Here is a 19,856-nt window from a genome sequence, read left to right as displayed (position 1 = left end):
CAGTTCTCCTCACATCCTTCGCATCCTAAGGCCTCCTGAGCGGCGTACACGAACCTCAGTATCTCGTCCGTGACGATCTTGGTCAGGATTCGTTTGATGACCATTTTGACGGGGAATGAACCCTCAGTGAGATCAGTGGTGATGGGCAGGGTAGATACTGAATCATCTTCTGGAACAAGGAATTAAAATAACAAAAAAAACCAAAATGTCATTAGTTTGAAGTAAGAGATTTAAACCATTCCCAGAGCTTTGGTTACGGCACTACTCTGACCGGCCAACATCATCCATTCTTTGGGAGTAAGATTCAATCCCTTCTTTCCAGCGAGTAATCGGGTCTTGTGATGGTTCCAATAATACTCTCTGATGTTAACGTAGGGGCTACCCTTGAACCGTTTAACATAAGCATAACGCTCACCTCCAATCTTGAATCTTTTGGCGTTCTTCTCGTTCTCCACCTCGTTGGGGTCCGCGGCGTAGACTCGTTTGACGGTGTCTTTTCCTTTCACACCGGAGACGGATGCTGCTTGGTCGGCTGGTTTGGGTTGAGATGATGATTCGGTCAACTCATTAACTGCTGCAGCCAGAATATCAACATTGGTCGAGTTCACCACTCTTCTCTGCTCACGCTGCACCGGTATATTGGGTAGGGTCCATACACTTTCTCTGGTGAAGACGTTGAAGTAGTAAGCTCTCTCCGCAGTCGCACTGAAACCTTCACGCCACCCATTTTTAACGTGATCGTGTGTAAGTTGCTTTACACAGTCAAATGGTCCAGCATCTACCAGAGACCTTGGGGCGGTAGGTGGTTCTTGTGAGGAAGATGAATCCTCAAAGAAAGGTAGTGTAATGTTAGACTGTCCAGTCATCGTGCACTAATACGGCAGAAGTTAAGTTGTGGGAGCTCAGATGTCCTCTTTCTATCACCAGCAATATCAAAACATACCTTTTATTCCCCGCTAGTCCAAGCAATAACAACATGATTGACCAATCAGCGCACAGAGCCAATCTTACGCAATGTCTTGTCGAAACTTGTCCGTGACGTCACACGGGCGACTTCATTCACCACGTTGTAAACATGTCTTTTGTTTGTCCCCGACCGACCCGGACCTGCCCGGTGGGGTTGAAGTGTGGGTACGGTGACCGACCGGGGTCTACCGGGTGAGGTTGAAGTGTGGGTACGGTGTAAATGAATGATTCTAACTTTTGATTTGATAGGTGGCTCCTAAAGGAGCCCGCTTCTACGAAAAGTAGAAATGTTTAGTTTATGATATTCAATAGAACCATCAGACGGGTCACGGGATCCATGGTATGTACCACCGTGGCCAACATCACCATACCTTGCTTCGTTTCTAAGTCTGCTTCGGTGCTTTCTTTCAGCATATTTGAGCATACTCCATGTAAATCAACTTTACTCAGCTTCCCAGCTAACACACAAAACGTTGCCAGAAATTTCTCTACTTCCGATCCGGCGGCCGCAAACGCTTTTTTAGCATAATGAGGGATGCGCCGTTTTGCAATTCGATGGCTTCTGCGTGCACAACAACAATCACCAGAGCTTTTCTGAGGGTAACTCTCACCCCTGATGATGGAAGGATGTGTCCTGAAATACCCCATCGTTTCGTTAGATCTTACTTTAGAGAACAAGTGGCTGTAAAATCAGTTGAGTATAGTATGAGCGAAGGTGTAAATTCAAACTCAAAATCGTACTTCTTTATACCCAAACTTAGTTCACCATTCACGACTCAGTGACCCAGGACAACTCAATGAACCAATCAACACACAGAACGTACGTGACGTCACGGACTGTCTGGCTGTGTCCGTGACATAGCCAGGATGACTTCATCCGTCACGTTGTAAACGCGTCTTTGTTACATAACGACTTGTCACGACTTGTCCGTGACGTCACACGGGTGACTTTATCAACAGACGAATCTTGTTGACTCCTATCTTTTACTATTTCGTTAACTGTTCCTTGAATGTATTTGTTTGTCACTTGACCCGTTGCGTGGTCATGACATTCCCTCACTTCGTGGTGACTTTATACAGGGCAGGTCACCTTACGTTCCTTCCAAAAAGGATCTTCAGCAATAACGGCTTCAGACCCTTTTGTTCCTCGTTTCCATTCATCATACGCTGTCCCGTACATACTCGTACGTGTGTGATCACTCAACCGAAAATACCTATTATACTGCGCGCTATAACCACACTACACAAGAGGGTCTTGGAAGAGGAGGGAAAAGAGGGAATTGCATGAAGGGAGGATGGAGAGGGACGCCGAGCGATAACGGCTTCAGACCCTTTTGTTCCTCGTTTCCATTCATCATACGCTGTCCCGTACACACTCGTGCGTGTGTGATCACTCAACCGAAAACACCTATTATACTGCGCGCTATGACCACACTACACAAGAGGGTCTTGGAAGATGAGGGAAAAGAGGAAATTGCATGAAGGGAGGATGGAGAGGGAGGCTGAGGGTCTTGGAGGGGAGGGTCAGATGGGAGGGAGGCAGGGAGGAAGAGGGATTTGGGAGGGATTTGGGAGGTTTTGGGGTACGAAACGCCCCTCCCATACTACTCACTTCACTTTCTTTGGAATGAGTTCTTGTTCAATCTTAAAGACATCGATCGCTCTTACTTCTCTTATTACCGCGTTATATTTAAAATGGTTCAACATTATGCAAACAAGTCGATGTTTTACTAACAGTATACTGTCATAGCGAATTGTCTATAAATTTGGTTACTTCTTTCTTGTCTACACAAGAACAAACACCATCTTCAATGTGGTAATTAAATGGTAGAACATCTTACAGAAATGTATAAATCGTTAAGATAAAATCAAACTTTGTTTTCAGATTATGTATCAATAATAACAGCGACAACTGCTCGTGAACCTTTCACTATCTGGGCGGATAGTGAAAGTGAATCCCTATTCCTTGTTGTTTTTGTTTATTTGCATGTTCTTGTTTGTTGGGGATTTTGCACTTTGTTTGTAGATGTCATGACGTTTGTAATAGCTGGTTATTAGACTTAATTTCTAACAACATTCCCGTGTGCATAATGATCAGCAACAATGATTCAACATCATTCTAACGTTCGACATAAATGTACAGAAAATGTGTAATGTTATGTATCTCTAACAAAGAACAGTACATACGGTTTATAATGTACATAGTAGGCTTCTTGAGGTAGGGACATACAGCTCCGTGTGTGACACATTACAGTGTGTGACGACCTAACTGAACTTTTATATCACTCACATTGCAAATCATTTGCACGAAATGCTCAATGGACTGGGTTAAGTTTACAAAACGTCTGCCTATTTCTCACACAAAAAATTCCCGTCTGTGGATGTGAAGTTCGTCAATAAGTTGGCATTGTGACGAAAGTGGCACTCCCATTCACCTCGTAGTCTACTTCGGACGTTCATTGAGGGTGGCTACACACTTCATGCAGTGAACAAACTTGGTAAGAATCTTCATTTTGTACAGTAATTTAAAGGAACACATTGCCTTGGATCGGTCGAGTTGGTATTTGAAAAGCGTTTTTAACTGTTTCTTATAAAATGTATATGATTAGAAAAAATATTTTAAAAGTAGAATATAATGATCCACACAAGTATCACTCGAAATTGCGTGGTTTTCCTTTTTCCTCGTCGACTAACACGATCGGCCATTTATGGGAGTCAAATTTTTGACTCCCATAAATGGCCGACCGTGTTAGTTCGTAAACGGAAAACCATGCAATTTCGAGGCAAATTTGTGTGGATCATTGTATTCTACTTTTAAATCATCTTTCTAACCATATACAAACGCTTTTCGAAGACCAACTCGACCCGATCCAAGGCAACGTGTTCCTTTAATTAATTGAAGAGACTCATTGTGTGACAGTCGACCTGACAGTCAATATGAACATAAACGAGATTTAATCATCGGAAGTGCAAATTAAAAACAACAATCAAAAAATTTCATCATCGTTTCCTGAACATACTGTCAATAGGACGGTGCCATAAGTGAACTAATTTGCCTTAGAGTTTGGTGCCTTTGTGAATTAATGTAATTTACAAATTATCTTGAGTTTATCGTCGAATTGAACTCATTCCAGTTTCATCTAAAACATTTGTGCTCGTTTAAAAATCACCACAGTGGCATTTCACATCGACTTAGGGTATTCCCCTTTTCCTTTTGTGCGTACAGAGATTGCATCATTCGATTAGCTTCCCGACGTTACCCAGGTCGCCAAGTCAAACAGTAGTGAACAAAAGGGAGCGATCCATTGGCCTTCTCGTGTGATTTGTGGGAGAGAGCGGAAAGATCAAAGGTAAATGTTCACCTTTTGTGTTTGTATTTAAAAAATCGTTAATAATTAATTTTTGTTTTTAATAGTTAAACACTTATTGAAGACTACGACGAATAGGCCTACCTGTTAATCTTAAAGCAGGCATATATAATTTGATAATTTATCGTCGCTGCAAGGCGCCATCTTTTATGACGTCATTAGTCCGGGTCCTGCCTCCACTACTTTACGAGCAGGTGTGCTTCTAGAACGACACGGGGATACCTGGGGCTGACCCTGGCCTGACCCGAAGGCTGGCTCTAGCCTGACCCGGGCCTCACCCTGGCCTGACCCTGGGCTGATGGTTTTGGCTGATTCATAGATGCCAACGAACGAACGCACCCAATGTGAACGCACCCAATGTGCAATAAGCACAACATCTGGCATTTCACAACGTTTGGTTGGGGGAATTCCCGCTAGCTTTATGTGCATGATCTGGTACAGATAAAAAAGGCTGACAACCGCCAATGCTTGATGTTTTTTCATAGATCTGTTATATGTTTTTATTTACATTTAGCCAGTATAAATTAAATTGAATCTTTATTATTACGATATAACTAGAAAAAACTAGTCTGAGACAGTGTTCATGTTTTGTGAGACCAACCCGTATGGAATTTCAATCCTGTGAAAATATTGGCTTCATTCGTGGTTTGAGTGAGGAGAAAGTGGTGTGACATCATTCACACTATTCAGCAAACACATTGTCCTTATTAGTTGTAACAATCGCCGAAGACAGCTGGTGCGTTTTCAGATACAGATTTTCGAAAATATTGACTTCATTTCAGAGGAAACAGTTTCAACAAAAAAGTTGATAATTTCATAATCAGTAAAGCTTCTATACAATTGTGTGTTTTTTTTGTACACATACCAATCCCGTTTGGCTTTACACAAAACCCCACCACAGACTCTTATACAATTATGGGACAAAAATGTAATTGGTGTATAAATAAATCTTGTTGTTAGATTAAAAGGAAACTCTCACCACACATATATTATGGTTACATCTACATTCAAACCACACATAAATCATTAGGGGATGTGATAATACAATTCCATTATAAACTTTTGTATACAGATCACTGACCCAGATAGAGACAAACATCGTTTCTATTATTCCCGACGGACACAAAGTTCACTGTAGTCTTCAGCAAAGTGCGGTAAGAGTTGATATTTTTGGTAGTCCAATAACAACAAACTAGATTCGTTCTGATCCTTTGGCTTACGTCTACTTCTTTATGCAATCTCAAAGTAATTTTTGCATGATCTCCCCTGTATGTTTTTACAGGAAATTGCAATGAATTACAATTACAAAGCTTGAATTAAAACAAATCATAATAAAACACAAACAAACTCAGACAAGACATGTATATTCAAATTGATTTTATCATACGGTATCCAAGTACCAAATCTCAAGTACTTTGAGTGTGTGTTTAATTACCGAGCGCCAATAGACTCCTTTTTTAAAACTAAACTTTTCCATATACGGTTCAGTTCTCATTCTATAAGAGTTATTCATTTTATCAATGTTTCCAATTACATATACACTATATATTTGGTTTGCGGTAACACCTGGCAAGTAGATACACACGGTGTTACCGCAAACACTCTATATATATATTGATACCTCACCAAGCAATGCCTCAAATCATATAAACATAAATACACTGTTCCACTTATTTTTCAACTGCAGGGAATTTCAACTGATCATGCGGATAGAATCGTGCTTATTTGCCTTAATCATTGGTGCAATACCTTTGATTTTTGCATCACATGACACACTGAGACTTGGATGCCAGGGTGCCACAGAATCATCAAAGGAAACAGAACAACTGGAAATATTTTTTTTGGTGGTTTCCATCGCTATTAGCGCTATTTGTGACCCAGTTTCATTGCCGTTAGGTATTCTGGGTTTCTTCATATCATTTCTGGCGTCGATGTATAAGTGTTCTGACCATTGTCACACCATTACATGGACATGTCGTGGTTACTGTCAACTGTTTTTAAGCTGTACTTCGATTGTACATGCTGTTATCGAGATAATCATGGCATGTTGTAAAGTTGTTTAGGTATCATCGATAAGCTCCCTAATGGTTTGCTGTAGAAATAACTATTGGTGTTCACTTTTTAGATCTCCATAAGGTGTCAACAATAATTATGATCCGTGTCCCATGATTAAGTCAAAATAAACCAACAACTCTTATCAGAGCCGACAACAACCTTCTTCCGGGAAAATAGTAATGTAACATAATGATGTAAACCTCAAAATCTTGACAATCCGAACCCCTGGAATCTTGGTGTAGCAGAAAGGTAACAGTTATGATCCTCTAGAGACATTAACCTCTCCTGCAGCATGCATGTTCAATGATGTTATCCGATAAGTTTGTAAAATACCCACAATTGAGTAACATTTTGTTTGTACTTTGTGTATGGAGCTTGTTTCATGTTTAGAATGGAATAGACATACACTACAAATCTTGGTAATGTATTTCTATATGCCTTCATGCTAATGGCAGTGGACACTATCGGTAATTACTCAAAATATTTATTATCATAAAACCTTACTTGATGACGAGTAATGGGGAGAGGTTGATAGAATAAAACATTGTAAAAAACGGCTCTCTCTGAAGTGGCGTAGTTTTCGAGAAAGAAGTAATTTCCCACGAATTTGAGGTCTCGAAATCAAGCATGGGTGTTTTTTTCTTTCATTATTATCTCGCAACTTCGACGATCGATTGAGCTAAAACTTTTACAGGTTTGTTATTTTATGCATATGTTGAGATACACCATTTGTGAAGTATGGTCTTTTACAATTAACAATAGTGTCCAATGTCTTTAAAGATGCTTATAAGTATTTATAGTTTTTTTTTTCGATCTAGTGAAAACTAACACATATTTAATTATATCACTGTCATAGATATGTTAGTCTACCAGTCTATCAAATCTTGTCACATGCACTGTTTTGGTGTATTGTCAGCAATTTGGAGCAAACGCTTGAGTCTTTTCGACAAGTCTATCAATATTGGTGTTGGTGTTGCATGAACATGGGGGTTCCCCACGGGTGCAATAATGGCTGGGAGATTTCAAGCGTGTAAATGGGTCACGGTCGTCAATGTGAAGTTGTTGACCGTACATCATAACATCCTTGCTATGCTGTCAGTAGTTATCCAAGATGTTTTTGTTTGTGTTCCCAATGTCTGAATATTGTTTGCATGAGCTCTGTACACACGCTTATTGTGCAAAAATCGGTTTCACAAGTGAGACACGTTTACCTCGTCTTTTTAATATGCAGATTCCAATTTAATAAAATAAAATAAAAACGAAAACCTTTGTGTGACACAAAGCATAATGTCCTCAGGTTTACATTCAACTTACACGGTTTGAATATTGATGTGGTGCTGTGGGCTATAAAATATAAACACATATTTAATTACTGGTTAATATACGTTGTGTAGTATATTTCGCGTGGGATGGTAGACAATAATCCACACACTGTGCAAAGGAGCTGCCATACTGGAAAAACGTTTTATTAACTATACCTGGGAATGCAGGTCATGGTGTGACCTTTGACATGAGCTGTATGCAAAGTAGACAGTACTTAATATTTATGAGCTGGGTGTAACCAAGTGGGCCAAAGCAAATATATCACACGTTGTACAATCTAAAAAATAATTTTCGTCACTCGTGACATTGTTTTACTCATTTCTGAAAAGCAGTCCATGATATGAACTTCTAAACAACGTTGAAATATTGTCAACAAATCCACAAGAAATTTGAACTCAAATGTTACCCAGATTACATATATGGAGCAGGCCATCAGTGGGTACATTCAAAGGTATAAAGGGTATGTGTTATCTGCTACAGGTGAGATGCTATTAGGCCTGTATAATACAGAGAAAGGGCAGGGACAAGCAAAGCGGCAACAGCCACCATTGGTTTATCTGAGACCAAACTTTGTTTTTGTGTATGAACCAGCGCTATAAAATAAATATAATTACATGCTTTATACTCGTGCTTTATAATCGTTATTCTGCTATGCAATTTTGTAATTTCAAAAACTCTGTACTATGTTTTTCACTTTTCTATGGAATTAATAAAGAAAAACAGGCGAGCCTTTAAGTTACTGGAACACTGTATCCATGTTTTTACACGCACGTTGTTTTTTAATTAACTTTATACCATCACGTGAAAATGCCGACCTTGAAGATGCTTGGGGTCACCACTGAAATGCATCTCAAACCCGCAGAGAAAACTTAAATTGTTCATATAGGGAAAAAATCAGTTATATAATTCTGAAATGTCTTTGGATTGTTCAAGATGTGTTAAACTTGAAGTAGTTTTGTATTACAAAAAATAAATAAACACACACACAAAGACCACGGGCAAACACAATGTGACGTCATTAGCTCGTCAAACGTCACGTGTCTGGGCTGAGCCATTCTATATAGTTGGGTACCCAGTTGGATTGCCAATATTTTAGACCGAGCGAGGACACCAAGTGTACACAGCATTAAACTGTGGAGGTTTCTAGTGTTCCAAGTTCTCACCAATCCGTCTTTTTTTTCTCTTTTCACAACTTTCGTATCTGATGATGTCGACGTAAAATACGAACATCACAACAGACACGTTCAGTAAGACGTATTTCCAACAATTGAATAAATATATTTTAGAGTTTTAGGCATCCAAATAAGAGGGGCTGTTAAGACACTACGTGCATCGTGTAGAGTTATCAGTTGGATCTGAGATGAATAGCGAAGATGAGCTGATTGAGAAGGAAGGAGGAGGAGGATGGTCAGCCGAGGGAGCCTTCGAGGACCAGGTATGGTTACGGGCCGTCTATGGTATCATAGCTGTACTTGGGATTACCGGTAACTTCTTGGTCATGTTTACTGTAGCAAGGGTACCATCGCTACAAAATCTGACCAACATGTTCATCGTGAGTTTGGCCGTCTGTGATTTCATCGTATCCGTTTTCCTCATACCGCTACATCTCGGTGAGTATGTTACAAAACAAAATATATTCCGTATAAATGTCACAAACACAATTGTTTTTTAAACAATTGTTTTTTAACCAATCGAATGATTTGCTCTTTATACTTGTAAAAGAAAAAAAATTGCCTTTTTTCAGATTCAATAATATATAACAATGATATAACTACACCCAATAATTAGAAAAATCGAGCCGGTGAGAAGGTCTAGCCTACCACTTCATCACTCTCTAAATGAAAAAGAGTGAACAACACAACTCTTTACATTTAGAGTTGTCCCTCATCATAGCTCTTTAAAAAGAGTGGTGGTTATTTCACTCTTAGAGGGGTTTCACTCCAGGACAAAGTTAAAAATCACCCAAAAAAGATGCGAACTTCAATCTCAAAGAGTGGAAGACCACCCGAAAAGGAGTTGTCCCTCATATGGCTCTTCAAAGAGTGATTTTCACTCTTTTGCATTTAGAGAGTGTTATAGCGCTGAAGACATGTTCACGTTTATGGCAAACGTGTAGGCCGAAATGGTTGTAAAAACTAACAAATAATAATACGCAAACATCAGTGTCTGTATATGACTGAAGATCGACATTTTTTTGAGTAACTCACCTTTCAATACGCCCATCAAAGAGCAAAATCCCCATGCTTGTAACGAGCACAAACAGGCAGTAAGGCCTTAGGGTCGTGTTAGAACAAACTCAAACGTTCAGACGGGAAAAGGGTACAAACAACGGTAAAAAGATGTAATTTTGTACGACTACAAACAATCCAAGTAAACATTTTACCTAAACAAACGGTAAAATAATAATAATTACACAGCTATAAGGTAAATCAAAGTTTTTGCCCATTAAAAGGGTAACGCGGAATAGTTTTACATGTAATAAAGTGTAAGGTTTACACAATCAATGTGTAATATTTTACATATCTAGTGTTTACTGAAAATTTAGGTAAATATGTTTACTCCTAAACGAAGTAAGTTTGTAAGTCTTTGTTGTGTAAGTTTTACCCTGCAACGAACTGGTAAAAGTTTACCTAACTGTTAGCAGGTTCACACCCAGCCTCTAAAACATGGTTTTTTTTACACAAATTGTGTAAATATTTTTCTGAGTGTATGGTGAAACAATATGTAATACAAAAAATATCACAGTAAGGACATTATGTCCTTAGGCTTAATATGACTGTCCTTAAAGCCATTGGACACTTTCAGTATTGTCCAAGGCCCACATATCGTGTATCGCAACTTCTATATCAAATAACAAACCTGAAAATAACGGCAGAAAATAGCGGGAAAACCCACCCTTGTTTCCGCACGTTTCCTCGTGTCATGACATGGAATAATATTTCAAGAGAAGTCTTTCACCATTACTTTCTGAAAACCCTGTAAGTTGTTTGTAAATCTGTGAACTTTTTTTTATGTACCGAAAGTGTATAATGGCTTTAATAATGTCCAAAGGCTTCTATATTGAAACCGTGGTTTGCAAAACGTTCAACGATATTTGAAATTACTTTATCTACTGACAACACTGTTCACATCAGATCAAACCCAAAATAGTTGAAAAACCGATTTTTAAATTAATAAAATATAAACTTAGTTGGCTTGACGGACTCCCAAAGTATCAATTGACAAGAAAAAGAAAGCAATTCTTTTAAAAGTGCTTTCTAAATAACTGAACATCCAACCAAACAATTATTGTTTAAGGTAAATAGACACCACAATTGTGTCTCAAGTTACGCACCGCAAAGTAAGTCCTCTATAGGAAAAGTCATACAACTTTGACACCATTCCTGCCTAATACTCATCTTCACAACCAAGACAAAGTCTCAAGATGATGAAAATTGGAATCTTGATTCTGATTGTATTTGTGAGAAATGTATGTAACTATAATCCCTTCCCTATATACAGGTTTTGTGATTCCCGTACCCAAGGGCTTTGGTGGTGAGCTTCTGTGCCGTCTTCTTCTCTCCAAGTTCCCTCTGTGGGCAAGCTTCGTCTCCTCTGTGCTGTCATTGACTTGCGTTACCTTAGAGAGGTACTTCAGTATTGTGCATCCTTTAAGATATAAAGTCGTCTTCACTGTCAAGAAGGCCACCATCATGATCATTTGCTTATGGGTAGGAGGGATGGTAGTGAACAGTTATTTTCTGTATATATTTCACAATGATGAAAATGGCCGATGTTTCATCAGTTGGCCAAGTGACGCTTGGCAGAAGTTTGTTGGTGTAGCAGTCTTTAGCGTTATCTACTTCATCCCATTGACTCTGCAGGGTCTCTCCTATTGGCAGATTATGAGTAATTTGCATAAGAGTGCCATGGCTATGCGCCAATCACTGAGCGATGGCAGAGAGAACCAGCTATCCAGAGATCTTCTTCGTGCTCGTAAGAAAGTCATCAAGATGCTACTGATCGTAGTGGTGACGTTTGCGATTTGTTGGGCACCAAATCAGTTCATGTTCTTCGCCTTCATGTGCGGTTGGAACCTGGACTTCTCCGCTTGGTATTACCACGCAAGTGTACTGATAGCATTCTGTAATTCCTGCGTAAACCCGTTCATTTATGGGTTTCAAAGTAAGCAGCATCGTCAAGCTTTGAAACAGGCTCTTGGAATTGCTGCATGTTGCCAAAACACGGTAGGAAATACTGCCTCTACAAGCGCCTATGCTGGTAGTGGCACGGCACCCGGCACAATATCGGCAAACTTAAATGTTGCTTATTAAATACACCATTCACAACACAAAGTTTGGCATTTTGACAAAGTGCTTGCTATAAAAAGTCACCATAAGCCACAAATAGCATAGAAAGTTCAACTCGAAATGCAAAACTTCAATCGCGTCGAAAGATAAATGTGCATAACATAGCTCTGGAGGCCTTTCATGTACACTTTATCTGTATACAGCATATATGTAGGAAGGGTCCTAGAACTAGTGTATAACGCAATGATCTTTTAATATCACTTCTACAACTGAACTCATAAACACAAAATTAAGCTGAAGTTTCTATACAATTTTAAAAGAAAATTATTAGAAATTCCAAACATGGTATACACATTGTAATGTATATACATACATGCAGGTACCATATCCGCTACATAATCGCTGCTCTTCATGCAAATAACACTTAAGATATGTCTCGGAACAACACCTTTGTTACGAGGGTTTCACACTTTCAAATATTTAAGCCAAAACACAAGTTAGCTGTTAACACGTAATAAGACTCGTGTAGTTTTTACATCGTGGCTAGGTAGGACATCTTGCTATTCGTAAGTCGCTTTCGGGCCGAGTCCGGGCCGAGTCCGGGCCGATTCCGAGCCGAGTCAGAGCCGAGTCCGAGCCGAGTCCGAGCCTTTCGGTTCAAGTACAAGTTTATACGTCACGAGTCAATTTACAATTGTTGTTTACTTCCTTATTACGTTTGCAAATCAATCGGTTGATTTAGATGAAATACAGTTTTGCTAACCATGAGGATGATATTCATTTTTATTATAACCATAGTTTTGGTGTGAGTTTTCTTATGATGGTTTAAAGACACTGGACACTATTGGTAATTGTCAAAGACCAGCCTTCTCACTTGGTGTATCTCAACATATGCATAAAATAAAAAACCTGTGACAATTTGAGCTCAATTGGTCATCGAAGTTGCGGGATAATAATGAAAGAAAAAACACCCTTGTCACACGAAGGTGTGTGCTTTCTGATGCTTGATTTCGAGACCACAAATTCTAAACTTGAGGTCTCGAAATCAAGTTCGTGGAAAATGACTTCTTTCTCGTAAACTACGTTACTTCAGAGGGAGCTGTTTCTCACAATGTGTTATACTATCAAACTCTCCCTACTACTCATTACAAAGTAAGTTTTTATGCTAATAATTATTTTGAGTAATTACCAATAGTGTCCACTGCCTTTAGTATACAAATATAACTGTTAAGCAACTTGTACATATTGTAAGGATGGTAAAATATTGTAAAGATTTACTCACTTATCCAGTGTGGTAAGACGCATCACTTGTGTGTTTCTGCTGAAGAAAAAAACGGTCATGTCGAATTTTAGTGACTCAATAAGAGTAACACTTGGCTTTCTGTCTTAGGCCAAATAAAAAAAACACCAGTTGATCGTCCCCGCCGCATCCTTTTTGGGGGCCGCTTCCTTTTTTTATTTTAATCCATCTTTTCAAAAGGACTGGCTTAGAAACTTTTCCCGAATCTAACGTGATGCTCTCGAACACGTGTAACCGTCTGTTTCATAAAACAATATTAGTGAATGCACCAGCAAATCTTTTTAGTGTAATCCTGTAATGTTAAAAGTGTTAACACAGGTCCTCATGCAACAAATAGGTGTAAAATAAGTTTCCAGTGGGTTCAAACTGAAAAATTGATGCCTGTTTGATTTGAAATACTAAGCGGCCATCTTAAAAAAAAAAGGGGGAACAAAAAGGAAAAAAAACCTAATTCTCCTCTTTTTTGAAAAATCTGAACGATCAACTGGTATTTTTTTTTCTTGGCCTAACCAATTTAACCCATATAACCAATCAAGATTATACCAGTAGCACAACTTCTCTTTATATTATTTAAGATCATTTACTAAAGGTCTGTTCATCGAAAACTTGCATAAAAAAAAATCTTTCAAAGAATTAACCTTGAAATGAGCCAAATTGTGGCACCGCTAAGTGCTTAACCTCGAATAGACATTAAGGGAGCTTAATAACCATAAACACAGAATTGTAGCACTTGTATTTATCATCGTATAGGTCATCACATTTTAAATGCATTATGTATTTTGGGAAGTAACTTTGACTAAACCGCCTTCAAGTCTCTTGTGCTTTGTGTCCAGTCTGTATAGAGTAGGCTTAGAAGCCATTGCTTCACCTAAACCCGATTGTCCTATATAGCTGTGACCGCACTTTTATCATCACGAGCAATTTGTGGAAATGCAATTTATATTTTGTGTCCAGTAACTTACAATGAGAACATTTAAATCAAATGAAATGTGTTGACAAAACTGTTATTGATTATGGAATTAAATGTAGGATAAAAACACAATTTTTTAATTTGAGTCTGTACTGATAATGTAATTCATAACTTTCTTCGGTGAAATATTTCCCTCTGAAATGAAGTCATATTTAAATATAAATAAATGTATATTGAACAGCAGAATTTGGTTGTACGACCAAACTTAAGGACAATGTGTTTGTTCTGAACATTTTGCACGTTTTTCCACCATCTTTTTCCCTGGCTTACACTGGGATTATGCTCACATTTACACAGGTTTGTTATTAAATCCTGCGATAGGAGGATCAGTGCGAGTTGAGCTGGGTTGTTTATTTTTGGAAGCATATAAATGCGCCTAGCTGATAAAACAAAATCACTTTCATAAAACCAAAGTGACCTAACCAACCGATGTGGAAGAGGTCGAAATAGTGTAAGTCACAATAGCAGAGCTGCCATGTTCTCAATCAAACTCAGGCAAGACACACTCTTTTCTAATTTCACATCAGCTTCAATCTGTCAAAAGCTGATGTGAAATTAGAAAGATGTTATATGCCCGACTAGTGCAATTAATCACGCAGCTCGAGCACTGGTCACTGGAGCTGTCATTGCTCTATGATTGGAGCATGAAGGATGTCTTCCCCCATGGTTGGAGTAGCCTTGTCCCAAGCCTTTTACCGCAAGCACCCAACTTTGAATATACCGTGGGGTCAAAGCAGGGTTTCTCGACAGCGATTTCGTTTTCGGCTTCATTTGTTCGAGCTTGAAAAAAGTATTCTTCGACCCCACGATATACTTCACATGGTATTGCACAACCTTGTCGGTACGGTTATTCATGCTGCCTGGTACCTGGGCCCAATTTCTTAGAACTGCTAGGCACAAGAATTTGCTTAGCATGAAATTTTTGCCTCGATAAAAACAGGATTACCACCCAAATTTGTACGTGCTTTTCAGGATAAGCAAACAACACCTGAATACCAGTAACAAGCAATATATGCAACAAATGGAAATTTTGCTGGTAGTTCTGTTTTTATCAAGGAAAAAATGTTATGCTAAGCAAATTTACGGTGCTTAGTAGCTCTATGAAATTTGGCTCAGGTGAATTCGAAGCGGGCCGCTTGCGTAATAAGCCTTGGGACGAAGCCAAGTAACCCGTAAGACGGAACTTGATTGAAACTTGATTACAGAACGATTACAACGCCAAGAGCAACCTTGGTATCAATCACAATCACGGTCACCGCCCACTATACCGTACCATACAGTTTGAGTCAAAACAAATCAACCAAAAAGGCTCTTAATGTGATATTTAGTATAGGGCTATACTAAAACCATTTCAATGCAAGCGTGCATAATCCGTACTAAAAGCCGGTGATATTCGTTTGGGAAGATTGGCAGCTAACATCGTTCCTTCCCAGGGCTACTGCAAAGGAGCTTGGTATTGCACGCGGGGAGAGTATTGATTAACGTCTGACGTCACGTACAGTGAATAACTTTAAACAAACAATTCAAATGATCTTTTCTTTCCATCTCTTGAAAGACAACTTTGATAATGTTAGAAACGGCGAGGAACGCATTTTATTCGGTACATTGCGGAACCACTTTACGGTACGTTACGAGTTTATCTAATGCAATTATATCTGCCCGTAATTCCATATGTCAACAGCCATCGTAACTGGTGACCCATCTTAAAGGCTAAGAATATCAAACATGGTTGTGTATATTTTCGGCGCTTAAATTTTTCAAATTTAAAGGCAGTGGACACTATTGGTAATTTTTAAAGACTAGCCTTCACAGTTGGTGTATCTCAACATGCATAAAATAATAAAGCTGTGAAAATTTGAGCTCAATCGGTTATCGAACTTGCGAGATAATAGTGAAAGAAAAAACACCCTTGTCACATGAAGTTGTATGCGTTTGATGGTTGATTTCGAGACCTCAAGTTCTAAATCCGAGGTCTCGAAATCAAATTCGTGGAAAATTACTTCTTTCTCGAAAACTATGGCACTTCAGAGGGAGCCGTTTCTCACAATGTTTTATACCATCAACAACCTCTCCCCATTACTCGTCACCAAGAAAGGTTTTATGCTAATAATTAATTTGAGTAATTACCAATAGTGTCCACTGCCTTTAAAGGCTAAGAATATCAAACATAAAAGGTGGTTTTGTATAATTTCGGCGCTAAAATTCTTCAAGTTTAATTAAATAAAATGTGAAATTTTGTAATCGTACGAACAGATTATCAGCAGTGCTAACGTAAAACAAAGACATAAGCCTTGGCACGATGGCATGTTACAGCTTTGCACAATTAGTGTTTGAGAGATTGTAGAAAGACAAATTGTTGTTATTAAAAGTTTTGCTTATTAGGCAGAAATCATAATTCACCAATCTCATAAAAAAAGTCAGGGTTGCAAGCCGATTGAAAGTATTTTGATTAGCCATTAAAGAAATCAGGAACAGAATAAAATACCTCAGAAAATCAAGGTAATTTTGTGAAAGAGTTTTTTGTTTGTGCAAGTTTTGCATTGCTCCTTTAAACAAATAAAGATATTTATAACATTCCCCCACTTTCCTCTCACCTTTACCCCAACGAATTCTTCTTGACCTTTACTCCCAAACTCCTAACCAACCAAGGGTTAGATAGCTCAGTTTAAAGAGTGCCGGCGCAGTAACTTTATGTTTGGTTCAAATCCCACTAGTCAATTTTTCTTTGTTCAACCTCAAATATTTCAAATGTACAAGTTTTCCTTGTGGTTTCTAAATTGATACTAAAGACATTGTTGACAAAGCACCAGTCTATTATGGACACATGTCTTATTTTACTTCACAATCATATCAGTTATTAATTTCACTTACCTACATAACAAGGCAGTTCAACTTGACTGGTTCCTCGACTTTTTGTTATCAGCAAGACCAACCTGTGATAAATATGACAGATAGTACCGATTTCAAATATTTAGAGAGGGAAGCATAATTACTTATGTTTAACGCAATTGATAATGTTCTGTTGTAAGTCAGATTCACAATGATGCATCTTAGTACAGTTGCAGAATCACATCATTAAAGAGAGAGACTGCGAGAGGAGGGGGGGGGGGGGGTGGTAGAGCAGTTTGTAAGTAGATATGTAGCCATACCACAAATTAAACCTAATGATCTCAGGTAAATCCCTGACCTCTGATGAGTAATTTACAATGCAGGTGACAGGGACTCAATATTTGCATTGAGCTCTGAGCATGAGGGTGCTCGAAACTTGGCTATTCTCTTGGCACCCAATGAACAAAATTATTTGATGAAGGCCAGGTTTCATAAAGCTGCTAAAGCACTAAGGGGCACCCAACATTATGCTTGCCAACCGGACTAAGGATACAAGTAAAAATACCATATCACGATTGGACAATTTATGACAGGTATCCGGCTCCTATTTGCTGAGCAGAAAATTGTTAGGCAATTATACTTCCTGCTTAAGCAGCTCTTTTAAAATGTCGCCCAGAGGGTGTTGAACACTTAACCGGTTCATACTTCCTGCGAATGCGATACGAATGATGACGTCACAAATTCGCAACGAATAATTCGCAGCAGTTGAGTTGTACATGCTCAACTCTCTTGCAAATATTGCAGCGAAAAGTTGTGACAGCAAATTCATGTCTAATTCGCATCGCATTCGCATTCTCATGAAGTATGAATCAGGCTTTAATGGAGTGATTTCAAAATGTTGTTATGGATACGGTACATTATCATTAAGATAAATTTGCTAAATAACATGAAAACCAAAAGCTATTCAGAGACTCAACCTTGGTTCTAGAGTTACACAGTTCAACAAATCCATTGATCAGACATTGTATATTCACTTTAAGTTTTAACTATTAGCAAATCATAATTGATTATAAAGAAGCGCACAAATGGCCAAGGCTTACTGTTAACAATTTAAAAGGGGAAACCATTAAAAACTGAGACATCCAAACAATGTTGAACTGCCAATAAATGATTAATTATGGAAAAAGGTAAACCAAGCAGCAAGCCTTATGTAGTCTGGACAATAATATGAAAATCTTAGTGCAATGTACACAATCAGATGGGGGCTGAGACTCTAAAAAATAATACTCAAAATTAGTTTGTATCAGGGATCCGGATACAGCCTTCTGACAGGAATCTTACCTGAAGAATTATCATCCCACTTGATGAAAAACACATCATCAAGGAGCTCATAGTCAAATGTAATGCAATACTTGTAATGCTCAGGTGGGTAGTCATTCTCCATCAAACACTTATTGAAAACCACCTCTGCAACATCTGCAAGAAAAGCAAGATGCACTATTAATATACAACACATTTTCAAAATGGGGTGTAGGGGCATAGGGTCTGCTTGGTAACACCTATACTATCAGTAGGCCTATAGGTATGTGTTTAAATAAAAACTTTCCCCAAAAGGAAAAGGAGAACAAGTTTCTTCATTGGTGTTATCTTAATCTTTGTATATTAACCCTGGGCCTCTATCTGTGCAAATTGCAAGAAACCATTTTTTCCCAACAAGCACAACACTGAAGACAACAGTCCTGTAGAAAAATAGGCCTACGTCACAATTAAACAAAGGCTGGACTTGGACTTAGCAAGCAACTTGGAAAATGACAACAGCTGTAAAAATGGAAACAGAACAGAAGAATAATGAAAAAGTATACCTCTTTGTGTAGAATACTAAACAAAAATATAACTTGGTATCTCGAAAAAAATAACAAGTATGAGACAACTGAACAACCAAACTAATTATAAACCACTTGACACTGATCCAACAGGCACCTTCTCAAAGGAGATTCAACTAACACTGGACGAAATGCATGACCGTGACAACCTCTCCAAGAAAGCTCACAAGTTTCTCTCCCCGGTCGACTGTAGAACAGCCAGGTTTTACCTCCTTCCAAAGATACATAAACCAGACAACTCAGGAAGACCCATCATATCTGGCAATGGTTCCCCCACTGAGAACATTTCTCTTTTTGTTGACAGTTTTCTGAAGCCGTTAATGCCGCAGATTCCATCATACATTCATGACACTCCAGATTTTCTCCGCAAAATCGCAGGTATTCAGAAGCAGGTCCCTAACACAGCCATCATCGGTACTTTTGATGTAACAGCTCTCTATACACCAACATTCCCCAAGATGAAGGGATTGCTGCCTGCTCTTCAGCTCTGGCTAAGAGTGGTCACACATCACCGCCCATTTCAGACATTGTATCCCTCATGCAACATGTTCTAACAAAAAACAACTTTTCTTTCATGGGTAAGAATTTCCTACAGGTACAGGGTACTGCAATGGGCACACGTATGGCACCATCAAAGGCGTGCCTTTTCATGAGCCATCTTGAACAGCGCATGTTGGCATCAGCCCCTTGCCGTCCCTGGATCTGGTGGCGCTATATCGATGACATCTTTTTCATCTGGACAAGCGATGAAGCAAGCCTCAAAGCTTTCATTAATCACATAAATTCCTTCCACAGGACCATCAAATTCACGAGCGAATACTCAACCAAGGATACACACTTTCTGGATGTCAAGGTTCTCAAGACGGATGTAGG

General features: G+C 38.8%; 1 protein-coding gene and 1 long non-coding RNA gene across 2 annotated transcripts; both read left to right on the top strand.

Annotated features, from left to right (window-relative positions):
• The first annotated feature begins 3,232 nt into the window (after nt 1–3,232).
• Nucleotides 3,233–6,911, top strand: LOC117297039. Its single transcript, XR_004519847.1, has 4 exons — nt 3,233–3,464; nt 4,193–4,316; nt 5,407–5,488; nt 6,022–6,911. It is a non-coding gene; the product is annotated as an uncharacterized LOC117297039 (long non-coding RNA).
• A 2,161-nt stretch (nt 6,912–9,072) lies between these two features.
• Nucleotides 9,073–12,025, top strand: LOC117296744 (adenosine receptor A2a-like). Its single transcript, XM_033779788.1, has 3 exons — nt 9,073–9,322; nt 11,214–11,374; nt 11,594–12,025. The coding sequence occupies exons 1-3, from the start codon at nt 9,073–9,075 to the stop codon at nt 12,023–12,025; spliced, it is 843 nt and encodes a 280-aa protein (XP_033635679.1).
• The last annotated feature ends 7,831 nt before the right edge of the window (nt 12,026–19,856 follow it).

This window comes from Asterias rubens, chromosome 11, assembly GCF_902459465.1.
Source record: "Asterias rubens chromosome 11, eAstRub1.3, whole genome shotgun sequence".
NCBI classification, from domain to species: Eukaryota; Metazoa; Echinodermata; class Asteroidea; order Forcipulatida; family Asteriidae; genus Asterias; species Asterias rubens.
This window is presented reverse-complemented; position numbering and strand designations above follow the sequence as displayed.